This window comes from Pan troglodytes, chromosome 6 (genome assembly GCF_028858775.2).
Source record: "Pan troglodytes isolate AG18354 chromosome 6, NHGRI_mPanTro3-v2.0_pri, whole genome shotgun sequence".
Lineage (NCBI taxonomy): Eukaryota > Metazoa > Chordata > Mammalia > Primates > Hominidae > Pan > Pan troglodytes.
Genome location: NC_072404.2, coordinates 72,525,198 through 72,546,428, shown reverse-complemented (window position 1 = coordinate 72,546,428; position 21,231 = coordinate 72,525,198). Strand labels below are relative to the sequence as shown.

Sequence of the window (21,231 nt, the reverse complement as noted above, 5' to 3'; positions counted from 1 at the left end):
GGAGAAATGCTTCCAGCTTTTGTCCATTCGGTATGTTTGTTGTGGGTTTGTCATACAGAATTCATTATTTTGAAGTATGTATCTTCTATGCCTAGTTTGTTGCAGGTTTTTAACGTGAAAGATGTTAAATTTTCTTGAAAGCTTTTTCTGCATCTATTGAGATAATCTGGTGGTTTTTATCCTTATTTTTGTTTTTGTAATGAATCACATATATTAATTTGTGTATGTTGAACCAGCCTCATATCCCAGGGATAAAGCCTACTTGATCATAATGGATTTGCTTTTTGATGTGCTGTTGAATTTAATTTGCCAATATTTTGTTGAAGATTTTTGCATCAATGGTCATCAAGGATATTGGCCTAAAGTTTTCTTTTTTTGTTACACCTATGTCAGGTTTTGGTGTCAGAATGATGACATTCTTATATAATGAGTTGAAGGGGAGTGTTTTTTTCTCAATTTTTTGGAATAGTTTTAGAAGGAATGGTACCAGCTCTTCTTTGTACATCTGGTAGAATTCAGTTGTGAATCTCTCTCGTCCTGGGCTTTTTTTGGTTGCTAGGCTATTCATTACTAATTCAGTTTTGGAGTTTGTTATTGGTCTACTCAGAGATTCAATTTCTTTTTTGTTCAGTCTTGGGAGGATATATTTGTCCACGACTTTACTATTTCTATTTTTTTTGGTCTTTTTTTTTTTTTTTCCTTTTTGTGGAGAACAGGGTCTCACTATATTGCCCAGGCAGGTCTCAAACTCCTGGGCTCAAGCTATCCTCCCGCCTCTTGCCTCCCTGAGAGCTGGGATTACAGGTGTGAGCCACCGCACCCAGCTGAATTTACTATTTCTTTCAGATTTTTTAGTTTGTGTTCATAGAAGTGTTTATAGTAGACTTCAACAGTTATTTGTATTCTTGTGGGGTCAGGGTTAATGTTCCTTTTGTCATTTCTAATTGTCTTTATTTGAATCTTCTTTCTTTATGAATCTGGCTCATGGTTTATTTAGCTTATTAATTTTTTCCAAAGATTTAACTCCTGGATTTCTTGATCTTTTGTATAGATTTTCACATCTAAATCTCCCTCAGTACAGATCAGATTAGTTATTTTTTGCCCTCTGCTAGTTAGGGATTGGTTTTGTCTTGCATCTCTCATTTTATTTATGATATTACATTGTTAAATTGAGATCTTTTTAACTTTTTTATGTGAGCATTTAGTGCTATAAATTCTTCTTTTAACACTGCCTTAGCTGTGTTGCAGAGATTCTGGTATGTTGTACTTTGTTCTCATTTGTTTCAAAGAACTTTTTGATTTCTGCCTTAATTTTATTATTTACCCAAAAGTTATTCAGATGCAGGTTGTTTAATTTCCACATAATTGTATGGTTTCAAGTGGTTTTCTTTGTTTTGATTTATATTTTTATCAAGTTGTGGTCAGAGTGTGTGGTTGGTATAATTTGGGGATGTTTGAATTTGGTGAGGATTGTTTTATTTCTGATTGTGTGGTCAATTTTAGAGTATGGGCCACTTGGTGATGAGAAGAATGTATATTATATTGCTTTTAAATGGAGACTTTTGTAGATGTCTATTACGATTATTTGGTCAAGTATTGAGTTTAGGTCCTAATATCTTTGTTAATTTTCTGCCTCAAAAATGTGTCTAATAGTGTCTGTGGGGTGTTGTAGTCTCCCAAAATTATTCTGTCAGAATCTAAATATAAATCTCTTAGAACTGGTCTTATTCATGTGTACCTGTGAAAGAAAATTAAATCTTCAGAGCCCAAACTCATTAAACCAAAAAGAAAAGTTAGGCTGGGAACTGGGTCACACAAACCCACCTATCCTTTTGGTTCTTAAATAAGATGGCTACAAGATGAAAAGTTACATGACTCCCTCATATTTTGCCCACAAGAAAATTTCTAGTGAGCTGCAAGATCTTTACCCTAAGGTGTTTCTGTTAAAATTATACCATGGAAATATAAATTGATGGCTTATCTTTACACATTCCATCAGACACAAATGCATATCTGATTGTTCCCCTGCCCCATTTTGTCTATGTTATCTTATGTAAAAATGCAGATTACCTGCATTTTTTGTCTGCCCCATTTGTCTGCGTCATCTTATGTTTAAAAAAATGCAGATTCACTGACAGACAATGACATGAATGACTGTTTTTCCCTACCTCCCTCTTACATAACAGTTTTGTACTTCTCAGTATCTCATCCTTTCTCCTTTAAATTTGGAGCCCCCAAAATTTTCTTGGGAGAAAGACATAGGCCTTTTTCCTAGCTGTGCATTCTTAACTTTGGGAAATAAATCTCCTAAAATGATTGAGACTTTTCTTGTCATTTTTCTTGATTGATACACCCATGGATTTTTTTTATAACATCTTTCTTTCTTCTGCTTTTTTCCCATAAACATTTCTCAAGTGCACATGGCATGCAAAATTAAGATGTCCAATAGTTCAAAAACATGTCCAGAGACCTGGCTGTTATAGTGGAAAATACAAATTAGAAATAAGAAGCCTTATTCTCCACATGAAAAAAGGGAGGATATTTTCTTTCTTTCTTTCTTTCTTTCTTTTTTTTTTTTGAGATGGAGTCTCACCTGGTTGCCCAGGCTGGAGTGCAGTGGCATGATCTGGCTCACTGCAACCTCCACCTCCTGGGTTCAAGCGTACTCAGCCTCCCGAGTAGCTGGGGTTACAGGCACACACCACCACACCTGGCTAATTTTTTGTATCTTCAGTAGAGATGAGGTTTCACCATGTTGGCTAGGCTGGCCTCAAACTCCTGACCTCATGATTCACCAGCCTCAGCCTCCCAAAGTGCTAGGATTACAGGTGTGAGCCACTGCACCCTGCCAGGAGTATATTTTCTTAATTTATTTTTCCTTAAAGCATTTAAATTTTATGTATATTTTTTCTCTGTTGTTTGAAAGATATGTAAATCATATTAACAGTTAAACCTTTTGTCACTGTTTTTGACTTGGGATTGTCTTTGTCTAGGACCTCAGGTTCATTGCTTTGGCAAAGATTTATTTTCTCCATTTGTTGTCTTTTAAGGTAGACACAGATTTGTTTAGATTAAAGTTTGTTTTAAGAGCACACAAAAGTTGAGCATGAAGATAGGATTAAATTTAGCAATAAAAAATGCTAAAGACTAAAAGATACTAAGTTCCTTTGATAGAATACAGATTATCCAAGGTAATCAGGTAATATTTGCAGGCCGAAGTACTTTTATTGCAAAAGCATGGTTCAGTGTATGAACTGAACAGTGGAGTCTGTAGTTGTGCTTTGGTTTATATTTATTACTTGAGTACAATTAGCATAGTTATATGTAGTGTTTGTAGACAAACTGCATTCATATAAACAGTATTTTATACACTAGTGTGAATATAACACTACAATATTTACTTTGAATGAATCCCTTAGTCATTTTAATAATGTTATATTCGGCCGGGCGTGGTGGCTCATGCCTGTAATCCCTGCACTTTGGGATGCCAAGGTGGGTGGATCACCTGAGGTCAGGAGTTCAAGACCAGCCTTGCCAACTTGGCAAAACTCCATCTCTACTAAAAAATACAAAAATTAGCCGGGCGTGGTGGCGCGTGCCTGTAATCCCAGCTACTCAGGAGGCTGAGGCATGTGAATCGCTTGAACCTGGGAGGCAGAGGTTGCAGTGGGCTGAGATTGCACCACTGCACTCCAGCCTGGGCAATAGAGCGAGACTGTTTCAAAACAAAAAAACAAACAAAAAATAATGTTATATTCATACTTTTGAAATATAAACTGTTTTAATTGAATTATGGTTGTAGACAATTTTAAAAAATCCTATGTACATTATGACTAGTACATTATTTATACTTAGATATTTATATCTAATATTCAAAGGAAATTTACTACCAAACTATTACAGTAATATTAGTATGACATGCTTACTAATTTATCCAGTAGAGTTAATTATAGGTAAGCATGATTTTAGTGTCTATCATTTCACTAAATTGGAATGGTGCTATTACGGGAAAAGTAAACAAGAATGATTTGGCCACCCAAAAACCATAATAGCTCTACAGTTCACCATGATGCAAACTCAAATGTATTCCACTATATGAATAAAGTAATATTCTAATTCTTCATCAGAAAGTTATGGTGGTGGGAGGTCCAGGCAGGCGGATCATTTGAGGTCAGGAGTTCAAGACCAACCTGGCCAACATGGTGAAACCCTGTCTCTACTAAAAATACAAAAATTAGTTGGGCGTGGTGGCAGATGCCTGTAATCCCAGCTACTCTGGACGCTGAGGCATGAGAATCCCTTGAACCCTGGAGGTGGAGGCTGCAGTGAGCTGAGATTGTACCACTACACTCCAGCCTGGATGACAGAGCAAGACTCCATCTCAAAAAAAAAAGTGTTCTTTGGAAATTGTCAAATGTATTCCATTATAGATCTCTCATTTAATGGCTAGGAGAAGAGAGAGCAGCAGAGATGGAAGAGAATCCTTATAAAATTCTGCTGAGAATATGACCCCTTTCTTCATAATGCTCACGTTTCTCATGCTGAGAGTAGCTGTGCAATTTGGGTGTTTAAAAAAATTGATTAGCAGAGTATTTTCTGGCTGACTTGAGCAAACTTATATCTAGCCTGTGTTTTTAAAAGATGCTTTTAACTGTTTTTCTGTCAATACAATTTTTCTCAGAGTGAGAGCTGTTTTTCTCTTGAATGCTTTTGGTTTCTGTTTTAGAGGCCCCATTACTATCCCATGGTGTCTGTGAATGAGGTGGGCTGTCACAGAGCTCTTAGAGCTATCTCTGTCTGGACTCATACTGAAAATCCAGCAGTATTTTTTCTTTGTCTCTGTTATAAATACAAACTGAGGCTGAAACAGTGCTCCTATTCCCATTATTATGAAGGTGCAATCCTACCTGGGAAGCCTGCAGGCTCTCCTGCCACTCAGCACTTCACTGGAGTGCTGCTGTGGCAGTTGGTGATAACCTAAGATGTGTTCTGCCAGCTGTGAGCTCTGTGCTGTGGGTTGTGCCTCAGGGAAAGATGGTAGGAGTCAAGAGAGGACACCAGCCACCAGGACAGAGCAAGCAGGAGTGCTGTAGTCCAGTGGTCAGGGAGTAGAGAGCCATTGCTTTTAAATGTAAATAGCCATAAAGATATTCAACCCTATTCAATGATTTCTGTAGGAAAGGGAGAGCCTACCTTCTGCAGGCACCTGGCTTCAAGTTGCAAAATTACCTCTTGTCATGAAGACGTGAAAAGTTTATTTTGTCATTGATTATAACCAATTAGCATACAAGTATGTCTTTGCAATCTCTTAAGCAGATTGACTGTGATGCATGTCACATTCTGGTTTAATTGTGTAATGAAACAGTTTTCTTTCTGTTTTATCATTGTGGAGTTACTCTGGGGCTGGATAAAACTTTTCTTTTAATTATATTTTCCAAACACTGTTTAAACTTACCACACATGATATAAACATATAAGGTGCCAACCAAGCTTTAATCTAGATGGGCCTTTCCATCTCAGGCTTCCAGTCAACTCACGATCGTGCTGCAAAATGCATGCTGTCCCCTGAATATGCAGGCTGGATCGTGCCTCTGCCTATTTGGTATCTAGTCCTGTATAATCACATCTAGAGAGGCTAGACCCGATTTCTAAATACTTCATAGAACAGCAATCAACCATTTTACCTCTTTCAATGACTCTTGTATCTTTAGACCTTGAGCTGATTCAGAGACCACCGGGCCCAGAAACCCAATTAGATTAACGTGCATGCATTGAATAGATATGTAGGCATGAGAATCTCCACTTTCCCTTTCTCCTCTTTTTAAAATGCCCATGAATGTGCAGATGACATCTGCTACTACTCCACCCATCCAGGACTTAAATTTGCAGCTCCAAATTCTGAATCTAGGTCTTGAGATTTGGGGAAAAAAAGCCTTTATTTGAGAAATGCAAATTCTTTTAGTTATAAGGCTCAGAGACATTAAAATTAGACCACAGTTATGTCTTTCTCCCTTCTTTGAACTGTGTATTTACTTGTTAAAACTGCTTGCTATTGCCACAAGTAGGTATAAATTAAACTAATAATGACATGCTGGACACCATAACCCACACCCTATAGCTTAACAATGTATATCCAATTAGTAATCCATGTTATTTTTTGTGAATAAAAAGAATTTCTGACAAACCAATATGTATCAGTCCACTCTCTGTCCTCTCATTTTGCCTTCACAGATCCACTTGTAACTGCTGCTAATCCAAGTGTAGATTCCAGGCATCTTGAATTTTTGCTCCCAGGTTACAATCCTCAAGGTTGGCTCAAATGAACTGTCTACTTATATTCATGTTGCCTCAGTGATTTCCTTTTAGGTAGACATATCATTTAGAATATGCTAGAGCAACCTCTATGAGGGAATCTCTTTTTTGTTGTACTCTGCTTGCTGCAACACTCAAGAATACAGAGCCAGGTTGATTCGACCTAGAATCTGCATAAAAGAGCTGGCCTCTGCCTGATATTTATAAAGCAGGGTCAGACTTTGGATGGAGAATGTACAGGAAACCAGCAGGAGGCATTTTCTGCATTGTGAGGTGTCAACGTAGACATCTTAAAGCCCCCCTTTAAGAGTGTGGCTCTTTGAACTTTTCAGATCTTGTTCAGTGACCTGCTACAGTAATGTAAGAGGCTCCAGATGTAAATAGAATCTGATGGTAGAATCTGTAAGTGTAAACAGGCATCTTAGGAGTGAGAGATCAAGGTCACAAAGCATCCAGAGCCATGACCACAACTATACCTACCTGTAAAATATGATACTGGAGTATTCTTGTCCTTCCTACCCAAGAGCTAGCCAATCAAGACAGGTGATCCAGGTTCTGGAGGTCCACCAGGGCATTTCCATTTTCTATTTAGAATCAGCCTGAGTCTGCCCTGCTTGGCTTATCCTTAAGCAATCCGCCCAGGTAACTGGGAATCTTCTCATAATCATCTAGGCATCTCTGAGACATTTGAGGATGTCCACAGCAGAACTGTGTCAGGCTGACAAGAGCAGTTAATTCTGCTTCTGTCTCAGTCTAAGAGAAATGAGTCATCCTGTGTTTGTTCCTCCCCTAATATAAGAGATGTCTTTGCTTGGTACCCAGATGAGAGTTTCTCCAGTTTCCTGGTACTTTAGTGAAAAACAAGGAGGAGGTCTGGAGACTCAAACAGATAAACCAATTGCTACCATTTCATATGGCCATTAGAAAAATAGATGAAGCATCATTGTCCCTACCATCCAGGAACTGTTAGTCTAGACAAGCAACTAAATTCAACATGGTTGAATTAAGCATCATATGGTTAGCACAATGAATAGATGTGTGAAAAAAAAAAAAAGTGGGCTTTATTTGGGCAACTTTCTGTATATTTTCGTAACTTCTGATGTCATCATTTGAGTGGATGTTTATGGACACAAGTGTTGTTATTATTCTTCTTATTTCTTATACCTTGCTAAGAATACATATTTATCTTCTAATAAAATTACCCTACAAAACCCTAAGAGATTTGTTAAATTGCTTATTAGCATATGTTATAAAATTGACAGGGCAGTGGCTAAAAAAGATTAAAACTTCACAACTGTGTGATTTAGTTTTCTTTTAGGTAAACTTAGGAAAAACAGAACTGGAAATACCCCAGTGGCATAGAGAGCAGAATTCTACATAGGGTCCACTCTCTGCCCCAGCCCTGTTCAAATTCATCCTTTTTGGAGGCCTTATTTAGGTCTGGCCCCACCCTGGATCCTTGTCTCACAGAACTGATTAGAAGAGATCAGAGTATTGGATAGTGAATCCTGCAGCCTTTCTAGAGCCAGTGCGCACAATTTTCTGAAACCCAAAAGCAGATAAATGGAAAAAATGTGTGAGTCTTAATTTTTAAATTTTTACTAAAACCGGTGCTTGCAGAGAGATATTCCATTTAGCAACCTGTTTTCTATTCCTGCAGATGCAGTAGCTGCTCCATAAGTCACAAAAAATTAAACACAATAAAAATTTCTTTAAGCTACATTAAACTTTTCCTTTCTGTATCCCTCTCCTCAGTCTATATTTAGCATTTATTCTGTACATTTTAAAATAAAATCAGTGACAGAGAAACAGAACAAATAAAAATGCTGCACTTTTAATCTAAATCCTGAGAATTATTAAACACTTAGTACCAGCTCCCAAGATGTTATGAGGATTAAATCACATAATGTGTAATTCCCAGTAAAGTGCTCTGTAATATCCTCTTCAGCACATAGTACCTGCTTTATAAACATTGCATTAGTACATGTGAAAATGTTTTTCAAACGCAGATTTATTCAGATATGGCTGCCTTCTGTTTGTTCTGTAAACTTTAAAGAGTCAGCAAAGAATATGAAAATTGATTGTCTTCATTTGAACTGAAAGTATTTGTGTCGTGACAAGAATGCTGAGTGTAAGGGACTCTGCTGTGCCTGCTTTCTCTAACTAATGCTAATAATGAGCCCAGGAGGAGCATTCACAGGGGACTTGTTTGAAACACCCATTCATGGACCCTTTCCAAACCTGCAGAATCTCATTACATAGAGTGGGGCCAAAATCACCAAGTGATTTATAAGCTCATTAATGCTTGGAAGGCAATGCTTACCTAAGTGGTTATTGGCCTAGGCTTCTAATTAGGATTACATGACCAATTTGCAGAAATCTCTTTACTCGTGCCCTTTCCACATGTTTATTACTCTGGGTGGAAGCATCCATGTTGTTTTAGTTAAGTTTCTCATGTGACTCTAAGGTGAGGACAGAATCAAGTATGAGTTGTTCAAGATACATTCATGTGAATTGAGTTGTGTTTTGTTTTGTTTTTTGAGACCCACTCTTGCTCTGTCACCCAGGCTGGAGTGCAGTGGAATGATCTTTGCTCACTTCAACCTTTACCTCCCAGGTGCAGGTGATTCTCCTGCCTCAGCCTTTCGAGTACCTGGGACTACAGGCATTTACCACCACACCGGCTAATTTTTTTGTTTTTTTTGTTAGAGATAGGGTTTCACCATGTTGGCCAGGCTGGTGTTGAACTCCTGGCCTCAAGTGATCGACTTGCCTCTGCTTCCCAAAGTGCTGGAATTAGAGGTGTCAGCCACCATGCCCAGCCTGAGAGTTAAGTTTTCTTTTGCAATAAAGGGTGTTCACAGGGCTGGACCTATTTGGATTTGGTAAGGAGAGGGCAGTGTGGCCCATATTTCCATTACTGTAGCAGAAATTACTGGTGTCTGTGGCAGTGGAGGGCACATTAGGACAGGAACAGGGAAACTTACTTTTCTTTTCTTTTCTTTTTTCTTCTTTTTTTTGAGAAGGAGTCTCGTTTTGTTGCCCAGGTTGGAGTGCAGTGGCGCGATCTCCACTCACTGCAAGCTCCGCCTCCCAGGTTCACGCCATTCTCCTGCCTCAGCCTCCAGAGTAGCTGGGACTTCAGGCGCCCGCCACCACGCCCGGCTAATTTTTTGTATTTTTAGTACAGACAGGGTTTCACCATGTTAGCCAGGATGGTCTCGATCTCCTGACCTCGTGATCCGCCTGCCTCGGCCTCCCAAAGTACTGGGATTACAGGCGTGAGCAACCACGCCCGGCCAGAAACTTACTTTTTTGGGGGTTGGGGGAATGGAGTCTTGCTCTGTCACCCAGGCTGTAGTGCAGTGGTGCGATCTCAGCCCACTGCAACCTCCGCCTCCCGGGTTCAAGCGATTCTTCTGCCTCAGCCTCCCGAGTAGCTGGGATCACAGGCACGCACCACCACGCCCAGCTAATTTTTGTATTTTTAGTAGAGAGGGGGTTTCACCATGTTAGCCAGGATGGTCTCGATCTCCTGACCTGGTGATCCGCCCACCTCGGCCTCCCAAAGTGCTGGGATTATAGGCGTGAGTCACTGCACCCGGTCGGAAACTTACATTTTTATCTCCATGGAACAGCTTATTTTTCCTGAATCTCTTCTTTATAAAGGACAAAAATGGGTGGACTTTTTCTGCAGGTCTTGAACCTTCTGCCTGTGGGTGTGGTGGTAGCAGGTAAACAGGTGGTGCTGACACCTTTAAAAGCATATTCTCAACATGCAGGTGTAATTTGTCCATAGAATCTCATCTTAAAAGGAATCCCAGAGAAACAGGAGAAAGAGGAAGACATGACCTTTTTTTAGCTTAATATGTCTCAGATAGAGAGCTGTGTCCACTCTGCCTCCTGGAATGCCATGCGTTTAGTTCTTGCAAACCTTTACTTCTCTAATTGTGTTGTTTCTCCCTAATGAGTTTGTTTCAACTACTTTAAAAAATTCTTATGATAGTCAAGGGTCTCTGAAAAATATTTTTTCCTACATACCAGAGGCTTCTCTACATCTCTACATCATGGCTCTTTATATGCCACGTAGAAATCTCATTATGAATTTATAATCTGCAACATGAAAAATGTTCCCTCTGTGGCTGTTGAACATGGGAAGGTGTGACTACTCAAGATTCCTGTTGGGGAAAAGCTAGGGTCTTTAGTAAAGAAGGAGAACATGTAATGTTGAGGTACCATCTCTGTTCTCCATTAGCTCTATGCAGAACACAATTAATAAAATGCTTTTTCAAACAGAATGGCATTTATTACCCAGAAAGTTCTGAAACAAATTATTAGGAGATAGATACCTGCTCTTTAGGGTGCTAAAGAAAGACTACTTAAAATCACTATTAAAAATTACAGAACATACGAATTATCTGTATCTTGAAGTTTCCATAAAACTGATTTTTTATGGTTAAATTCAAACTCTAATTTACTTTTGAGATTGATATCGCAGCAATGAAGCTGCATTTTTCTGTGTGCATCAGCACATTACAAAAATTTGTCCTAGTGCAGTTGATGTTAATGATTCAATTGGTTAAAGAGCTCTTGGACAGATTCCTTTACTATAATTATTTTTCTCTTCATTATTAAGTATCTTTATGCTGCTGATGTGCATGTAAACCATCACATTTAATCTGGCAGCTGCCTTTCTTTCTTAGGTTTTCTGTGCGTATATCTGCCTTAGGAAAATGAAAGCTGTCATCCCTTTTTACAGGCCAGAAAAACTGGGAAAAACACAGGCTCATCCACCTACTAGATGTTTGACAAAATACTCTTCTTGGGCCAAAAACATTGACATTATTGGTGAGCTTTTTAGAAATTTAGAATATCAGACTGTTCCAGATCTTCTGAAAAAATAATCTGCATTAACGAGATCTGAAGTTTATCGTACACATTAAAACTTGCGAGGTACCTTTTAACTCAACATGTCTTTTTCATCTCAAAAATACACACAACTCATTCTGTATGATGCAGATATAGCATTTAAAAATAGACATGTTGGCGTTTATGCCCTAATTTATACTTTATTATCCAGAAAAGTACCATATATACACAGATGTTGTGGATCTTATACCACTTTCTTTTCTCAGGGTTAGATAATACATTAGAAAATATTTCTGTGTTAAAAATTCTTTTATGGATAGTTTCATTCACTCCTATAAGTCAGAACCAGTTTTCTTTACTGTTTTATTTTACCTTGAAATTTAAAATTATGCCCATGGCCACTTGGTAAATGTATGTGATTTTGTGTATGTGTGTGTTTTTGTGTTTTTCAGGGACCATTGACATTTATGGATGTGGCCATAGAATTCTCTTTGGAGGAGTGGCAATGCCTGGACACTGCACAGCAGAATTTATATAGGCATGTGATGTGAGAGAACTACAGAAACCTGGTTTTCTTGGGTGAAGGTAACTTCAATACACATTTTCTAATATACCCTAAAGGTTTTAATTCTCTTTTTTGTAGAATGTTTTTGGTGATTTATGCTTTGCATAAATTGAGTTTCAGATCCCTGTTTTCAAAAAAATCTTTTAGATTTGTCATTGTAGAAAATAGTTTATTCAAGATGTTTCATCTTTACCATAACTTTCCACATTCCTGAGATGATCTTTATCATTCAGTCTTGATTAGTGGTAATTTTAGAAATTTATTGGCATAAAATATTGTTGCCCACACCTTAAAATCTAACTCCCAACAACAATTGTTTTGATTCAGTAGTACCAGGTAGTGAAATTAAGAAACTACAAATTTAAAATATTTTCTAAATCTTTAGAAATTTTTGTTATAAATTAGCATTTGGGGATTAATTTACTAGAATATTCTATTGCATTCTCTTTACTGAGCACATTACCAAGTTGGTAATTGGAGAATATGTGCAAGATTTATGTTATTTATTTTCAATAAAACAGGTATTGCTGTCTCTAAGCCAGACCTGATTACCTGTCTGGAGCAAGGAAAAGAGCCCTGGAATATGAAGAGACATGAGATGGTAGCTAAACATTTAGGTAAGTGAGAGTGAATACACAGATGGCACAGAGAAGAGGTCAAAGGCCAAGGAGAAGGCCACAGCTCAAAATGTGATTTGGTAAGCTGTGTTCCAAAGGAAATAGTTTCTGGAAAGCCCGAGTTTTTTTTTATTTTTCTCTCACATAGAACATATTTTGTATTGTTTTTCAATTCTCTAAGGATTCCTCTTTCCCTTTAGTATCTGTCTTCAATTTCACAGTGAAAGCCAACATCCTCTTCATGGGATATAAAAGACTGCACAATCTGACTGGTTTTTTTTGTTGTTGTTTTGGGGGACACACAAATATGCATAATTTTGAGAAACTCTATGTTAAACAGTTTTTTAAATTCTCTTTTTGCATCAAGTCTGAAATGTGTGAGTAGTGATTTCTGTTCCATTGGTTTTTTTTGTTGTTGTTTATTTTTCTGTATATCCATTCTGTTTTTACTACTATAGCTTTGAAATATAGTTACATATGTAAGGCATATGCAGTGCCAATATACCTTTTCAGGATTTGGCTATTTTGGATTGGCTTTTTCTTTTTATTTGGCAGGACAGATTTGCTGCTGGTATTATTCTCACTTGACAGCTATTTTCTTCAGGACTTGGACAATGTCACACAGTTCCCTTCTGGCCTGCAAATTTTCTTGAGAAATTCACTCATTACCTCATAAGACTATGCTTATAAATAACATATCACTTTTATCTTGCAACTCACAATATTCTCTTGTCTGTGACTTTTAAAATTGTGCTTATATATGTTCTTGTTGTAAATATCTTTGTGTGTATTCTAGTTTCTTTGTTAACCTTTTTCATTTTTACATCAGTTTTTCTTATAATTTTTCAGTTCCTTTTTTATATTTTTTACCTCCACAATATCTGTTTTTTGATATTTTTAATATTTTTGTTATCCCAATTTTTATGATTTTTAATAGTTGTCTGTGTTTCTGTTTCATTCATGGAGTATTATTCAATTTATGTTAACTTTTTAAAATTAATTTTTTAATGGTTGCTTTCTGAAAATTTTATAATATCTGATAGAGCTATGTTGCCCTAAAATTTTGTATGCATTGTAATCCTTAATTGAAATTTGAACATTAAAAACAAGCTACCTGTCACAGTGTCTATAATGTAGCTTTGTCCTGGCAAAGTCTGAAACCATTTGTCTTAGCTAGAGATCCTGAGAGTCTTTCAAACATGTTCTTAGGATGTGTCTTGTCTGAAATGTTCTAGTTGTTTTTTAGTTAAAAGACTTTATTCATGTTTCTTCTTAATAGTCATCACTTGCCACAACTGTTCCCTGTCTGTAGTACAGTCTCTTTCCTGCTGTAACATTTACCTTTGATCTCAGCAGACTCAAAATGTCATTCCAAAGTATACCACTGTTAATTTCAGCACTTTATGTCATTGGAGACAGAAACCAGTGTCCGCAAAAGCACCTAATAAAGCCAGAAATAAAGATGTGGGTGTCTTATTTTTCTTGTCTGTTGAAAAAGAAAGCAAAAGTTGGTAATGTACTTCTAAAGACACTATGTTATACTGAGGAGCAGAAAGAGCTGTGTTGGGTAAATGTAACCAACTTTTCTTTTCCTTCCATGTGGCTTTTGGAATTGTGCTAACCTGGAACACTGCACACACGTAACTCATTTATAAATTTTCTATAAATGCATTTTGGTCAATATGCTTTTGTTACATTTATATGTCTATGAAGGAATTCGAACCTGTGGTATTTTGCTATGCCATCTTGCTTATGTAGTTTCTGTAACTTTATGGGTTAGATTTGTAAAGTATATTCATCTGAGTCGAGCAAGTGATTTGTTACTTTTATTTCTTTCAGTTATGTTTTATTATTTTGCCCAACACCTTTGGCCAGAGCAGAACATAAGAGATTCTTTCCAGAAAGTGACCCTAAGAAGATATAGAAAATGTGGATATGAGAATTTACAGTTAAGAAAAGGCTGTAAAAGTGTGGTTGAGTGTAAACAGCACAAAGGAGATTATAGTGGACTTAACCAATGTTTGAAAACTACCTTGAGCAAAATATTTCAATGTAATAAATATGTAGAAGTTTTCCATAAAATTTCAAATTCAAATAGACACAAGATGAGACATACTGAAAATAAACATTTTAAATGTAAAGAATGTCGCAAAACATTTTGCATGCTTTCACACCTAACTCAACATAAAAGAATCCAAACTAGAGTGAATTTCTACAAATGTGAAGCATATGGAAGAGCCTTTAACTGGTCCTCAACCCTTAATAAACATAAGAGAATTCATACTGGAGAAAAACCTTACAAATGTAAAGAATGTGGCAAAGCCTTTAACCAGACCTCACACCTTATTAGACATAAGAGAATTCATACTGAAGAGAAACCCTACAAATGTGAAGAATGTGGCAAAGCCTTTAACCAGTCATCGACCCTTACTACACATAATATAATTCATACTGGGGAAATTCCCTACAAATGTGAGAAATGTGTTAGAGCTTTTAACCAAGCCTCAAAGCTTACTGAACATAAGTTAATTCATACCGGAGAGAAACGTTATGAATGTGAAGAATGCGGCAAAGCTTTTAACCGATCCTCAAAACTTACTGAACGTAAGTACATTCATACTGGAGAGAAGCCGTACAAATGTGAAGAATGTGGTAAAGCCTTTAACCAGTCCTCAACCCTTACTACACATAAGAGAATTCATAGTGGAGAGAAGCCCTACAAATGTGAAGAATGTGGCAAAGCTTTTAAACAATTTTCAAATCTTACTGACCATAAAAAAATTCATACTGGAGAGAAACCCTACAAATGTGGAGAATGTGGCAAAGCCTTTAACCAGTCCTCAGCCCTTAATACACATAAGATAATCCATACTGGAGAGAATCCCCACAAATGTAGAGAATCTGGCAAAGTTTTCCACCTATCCTTAAAACTTAGTACATGTAAGAAAATTCATACTGGAGAGAAACTCTACAAATGTGAAGAATGTGGCAAAGCCTTTAACTGATCTTCAACCCTTATTGGACATAAGAGAATTCATACTGGAGAGAAACCCTACAAATGTGAAGAATGTGGCAGAGCTTTTAACTTATCCATCAACCTTACTGCACATAAAAAAATTCATCTTGGAGAGAAACCCTACAAATGTGAAGAATGTAGCAAAGCTTTTAACCAATCTTCAACACTTACTACACATAAGATAATTCATACTGAAGAGAAACAGTACAAATGTGATGAATGTGGCAAAGCTTCTACCCGATCCTCAAAACTCATTGAACACAAGAAAATTCATACTGGAGAGAAACCTTACAAATGTGAAGAATGTGGCAAAACTTCTAACCATTTCTCAACCTTTACTAAACATAAGATGATTCATACTGGAGAGAAGTTACACAAATGTGATGAATGTGACAAAGCTTTTAACCCATCTTCAACCCTTTCTACACATAAGAGAATTCATACTGGAGAGAAACCCTACAAATGTGAAGAATGTGGCAGAGCTTTTAATTGATCATCAAACCTTATTAAACATAAGAAAATTCATACTGGAGAGAAACCCTACAAATGTGAAGAATGTGGAAAAGCTTTTAACCAGTTCTCAACTCTTACTACACATAAAATAATTCATACTGGAGAGAAACCATATAAATGTGAAGAATGTGGCAAAGCTTTCAACCTATACGTAAACCTTACTACACGTAAGAAAATTCATACTGGAGAGAAACCCTACAAGTGTGAAGAATGTGGCAAAGCTTTTAACCAAGTGTCAACTCTTACTATACATAAAAGAATTCATACTGGAGAGAAACCTTACAAATGTGAGGAATATGGCAAAACTTTCAGTCGATCCTCAAAACTTACTACACATAAGAAAATTCATACAGGAGAGAAACCTTACAAATGTGAAAAATGTGCTAAAGCTTTTAGCCAGTCTTCAACTCTTTCTACATATAAGATAATTCACACTGGAGAGAAATGCTACAAATGTGAAGAATGTGGCAAAGTTTTTAACCGATCTTCAAACCTTACAGACCATTAAAAAATTCATACAGGAGAGAAATCCTACAAATGTGAAGAATGTGACAAGGCCTTTAACCGGTCCTCAACGCTTACTAAACATAAGGTAATTCATACTGGAGAGAAACTGTACAAATGTAAAGAATGTGGTAAAGCTTTTAAACCGTTCTCACACCTTGCTATACATAATATAATTCATACTGGAGAGAAACTCTACAAATGTGAAGAATGTGGCAAAGCTTTTAACTTATCCTCAAACCTTACTGCACATAAGAAAAATTGTACTGGAGAGAAACCCTACAAATGTGAAGAATGTGGCAAAGCTAACCTATCATCAACCCTTACTCCACATAAGACAATTCATATTTGAGAGAAACCCTGAAAATGTGAAGAATGTGGCAATGCTTGTAACTAAATCTCAAACTTTACTAAACATAAGAAAATTAATACTGGAAACTTTACAAACCTGAAAGATGTGACAATGATTTTGACAACACCTTCAAACTTTTCTAAACATAAAATAAATCATACTGGTGAGAAATCTTTAAAATATGAAGAATGGTACAAAGCCTTTAAATGGTTGTCACACTTGATTGTAGGTAAGATAATTTATACTGGAGAAAACTCCCAGAAGTGTGAAGAATGTGGCAAAACTTTTAATTAATTTTTCACACCTTATAGCACAGGAAAGCACTTCAGAAAAATTGTACAAATATAAATGTGGAAAAGCCATTAATATCTGCTTACATCTTACTCAACATTAGAGAGTTAGTGCTTAATAAAAGCATTATAAAAGCAATTAGTGTAAAATCAGAAAATGAAAGCTTTTTTTTTTTTTTTCAGATGGAGTCTTGCTCTGTCACCCAGGCTGGAGTGCAGTGGTGTGATCTTGGCTCACTGCAACCTCTGCCTCCCAGGTTCAAGCAATTCTCCTGCCTTAGCCTCCAGAATAGCTGAGACTACAGGCACACACCACCACATTTGGCTAATTTTTTTATTTTTAGTAGAGACTGGCTGTCACCATGTTGGCCAGGCTGATCTTGAACTCCTGACCTCAAGTGATCCACATGCCTCTGCCTCCCAAAGTGCTGGGATTATAGGTGTGAGTCACTGTGCCTGACAAATATAAGCCTTTAAAGAGAAGAAGGTTTTCATTTTGAAGACAAACATTAGGTACATAAAGAGGGTTGTAGTGTCTTTACTTGTATCACAGATTTTATTGTACACATTATGTACTAAAGGAAAATCCTGAAGCAGTGCTTAAACTTTGATCAACATCAGGGAGTTTATATTGGAGAAAAACTGCAAATGTAATATATTTGGAAAAACATTTTTCAAAAACTACTGCTTAGAAAACACCAGGGGATTTATACTAAATTATATTTTTGCAGATGCAGTAAGTATAAAAGAAATTTAATCCAAAATTAAGTGTGTGTAAATATCAGAGAATTCACAGTAGAAATATCTAAGGCACTGACATTTTAGACATTGAACTTAATCAGTGTGCTGAGTACAGAAAATAATCCAAAATTAAAGTTGGTAGATAAATTATTTGTATATAACTTTAAAAGAGGTAGAAATATTTTTAGTTATAATTAACATTTAAAGTATACTTTTTTCTTTGAAAAAATTACAAAATTTTTAAAAAGCGAATGATGTAATTCAACTCAAATTACTTCATGCTTTTCATTCTATTGTATTCACATGTGAAAGCATGTGATCAATTGTTGCTTCATCAAAGATATGAGACATTCTTTTTTGTTAGGTGGGCAATATTTTTTACCTTTTCTATGGAAGAGTAAAGACATTACAATGTAGGATGCATGATAAAAATCTAAGTGGAGAGGCTCTTTGTGTTTAATTTATAATATTGAATGATGTATGAGGGAAGTGTTCAGAGGAATATTCTGCATTCTAGTGAAAATATCTTTTATTTTAGTTAAAATTAAATTAAAATTAGTAGTATATCATTTTACTAACTGTACTTTTATGTAATAAAATGCAGCACATTTAAAAAATTTTAGATTACTGTGAACTTAATTTTTTAATTAAACTTTTTTTTTTTAACATGTTAAGACCAATTGTGCATTCAGTGAAGTATTATCATGCCACTAACTTTAACCTATCCCACCTTACTCAAGGGTGTTGGTAAAAGATAGTAACAATGTACTATTTAATAACAGAGTGGACTAACATCTCTAATAATTTCTCTTGCCAGTGACTTTAAACTAAAGAACTTAATTAAAGAACATTGTTCCCATAGGTTAAATTTTTATTCTTTTTCTTATTTAAACATGTTTTTCTTAACTTTTGTGGGTACATAGTGTGTGTATATATTTATGCCATATATGGCATATTTTGATACAGGCATATGAATAGGTATTAATCACATCAGGGCAAATGAAATATCCATCAACTCCAGCACTTATCATTTGTATTACAAACCAATTCTACACTTTTAGTTACTTTAAAATGTACAAGTAAATTGCTATTGACTATAGGGTCATTTTCATGGGTATAATAAAAATTATATACAAGTATAAATAAAATCCTGAGTCTTAAAATTCTGAGTCCTGCTTAAACATTTTAAAAATTTTGTTATGTATTTTTCTTTGAACATGTCTCTCTGCCTGCAAACATAACAGAATTTTAGTATTGGTTTACATAGAGTTAACTATACCCATATATTACTCTAAAAATAAATGTTAAGTGCAAGAAAGTTATGGACTGTTTTTGTGTGAGTGTGAGTTTGTACCTATTTTCAAAAGAAAAGAGCAATATTGGAACAAAACAAATATTTTAATAAAGTAATGTACTAGACAACTGAAAACTTCAAAAATGCTGAAAGTAAATGTATACTCTGCTTTGTATTGAATTCATTACTGCCAAATCTTCTGACTTATGATTCAGAATCTCTCCATGCAAATTATGTTTTTACTTGCCTGTTAGTCATGCTAGACCTATAATTTTCTTGTTTCTTACCATTTTTTTCTTTTATACTTTATGAGGTATTTATTATGTGAGCTGTTCATGGATTATAAGAATGATTTTTATAAAATTCAGTACTGCACACAAGATAAGTTTTAGATGTATTTCCAAAATTGTCTATTAATTGTATTTAGTTAGAACATTCCATTTGTTCTTTTAATTGGAGAATCCTATATAAGCCCATATTTCTTATTCTTTTCTCTTGTTATAATTGACATAAGTAAATTTATTTATTTATTGAGCCAATTTGTTCAGGTAAGAACTAGGAATGCTTCATAAGTCATGAGGATGTTTTTATATATATATGTGGCAAACAAATATGACAGTGCTTGCTGTGTAACAGATGTTCCATAATAACCTGTAAACATTCCTGCTGGAGTTAGTTTGTAACCTCAAGTCAGAGATGGAAAATACCAATAGTGAAGAAATAACATTGATTCTTCATGTGCAGATAACATTTTTTTTCCATGCTGCAAAGCTAAATTTTGCTGAATTTAAAAAGAAATTTTGGTTCTTTTATTTCCTAATTACCTTTAGTTTTGTTTGTCTTATTATGTGACTTCTGTGTATTCATCACAGCCCTTCTCCTTCTTTTTCTATGTGATGGCTACACTTTGCTCACTGTTGTCTTCATGCCATGTCACTTTATACGGTACTTTGTAGGTTTTGATGAGAAAGTTGGTATTTTTAATGCACTCAAAAATTGCTTTTTATTGGAGAGTACTTATCAATATAACTTTCTGATCAGTTAATTAAGATAAAAGGCATATATTGTCCACAGGTGAGAGGATTAAATCAGTTAGCATTGTTTATTTTTTTCTGTTTGTAAAAGGAAAAACTTATTAAATTTTTAAACGGAGTTATTAAACAGAGTTTCACTCTTATTGCCCAGGCTGGAGTGCAAATATATTGTGGCAAATATAAAATTTGCTAGAAAATACATCTTAGAAATTAAGTTATAAGAGAGCAAATGGTAAGTGAAGAATTTTAAATTTAATTTTCTATGATATAGCATAACATACATTTCCATGCAGAATCTTTTATTTTTAAATGTGAAATTTAAAGGTTGCAAAATAATAAAATGACTTTTGTGGATTTGATATTTGGAATGATATTTCTTTTTTATATTGATATTACAATTCCGAGGAATTTTTCACTTATTATTTTTTTAGTGGGTGAAGGTGAGTGTACAGTTATTGCTTTTTGTCACCTAACTATAGTCAGCTTCTTGGTCATTTTCTCTAGAAAACTTCTGAAGATTATGGCAGCTTTTGGATTAAACATTTTCTGTTATTTTTATGCAAATTCATTTATTGTGTTCACAGGGTGGCCAGTCATGAGACAATAAGCAACAGCTGCCCTTTTAGTGTCTTTCATGCCATTACCATCTGTAATAAATAAATGTGTACTTTATTCTGCAAAACATGATGTTTGGAAGTATATGTTGTCAAATGCTTAATTCTAGGTAATTAAGGCTTTACCTCACATCGTTAACATTTTTGTGGTCAGAGTATGTGACATTGTCAATGTTTTTCAAAAACACAACTACATTATTATGATCTGTAGTCACTATGCTGTACAAAAAGATCTCTTAAACTTATTCCTCCTATTAAACTATAATTATGTATTCTTTGACCAACATCTTCCAAAACCCCCCTTTTTTCTAAATACCTTGGTGTCCGGTGGTCACCACTTTACTCTCTACTTTAATGGGATTAAGTTTCTTAGAATCCCTGTGTAAGTAAAATCATGAAAAATAATCTTTGTGCCTCGCTCATGTAGACAAATATAATGTCCTCCAGGTTAATTCATGTGATTGAAAATAATAGAAATTTCTTTTTTAAAGACGAAGAGTATTCCATTGT

At 35.5% G+C, this 21,231-nt stretch overlaps 1 protein-coding gene and 1 pseudogene across 1 annotated transcript in view; both read left to right on the top strand.

Moving 5' to 3' along the window:
• The window catches only part of LOC104007253 (zinc finger protein 85-like), a 35,100-nt gene extending 18,129 nt beyond the window's left edge, over positions 1-16,971 (top strand). The window contains 4 exon segments of the mRNA XM_063814259.1: positions 11,634-11,766; positions 12,268-12,363; positions 14,203-16,656; positions 16,724-16,971. Coding sequence (XP_063670329.1) covers positions 11,634-11,766; positions 12,268-12,363; positions 14,203-16,656; positions 16,724-16,848 — 2,808 coding nt within the window. The 3' untranslated portion in view covers positions 16,849-16,971.
• On the top strand, positions 20,448-20,755 carry PANTROV1R-PS232 (vomeronasal 1 receptor panTroV1R-ps232 pseudogene; annotated as a pseudogene).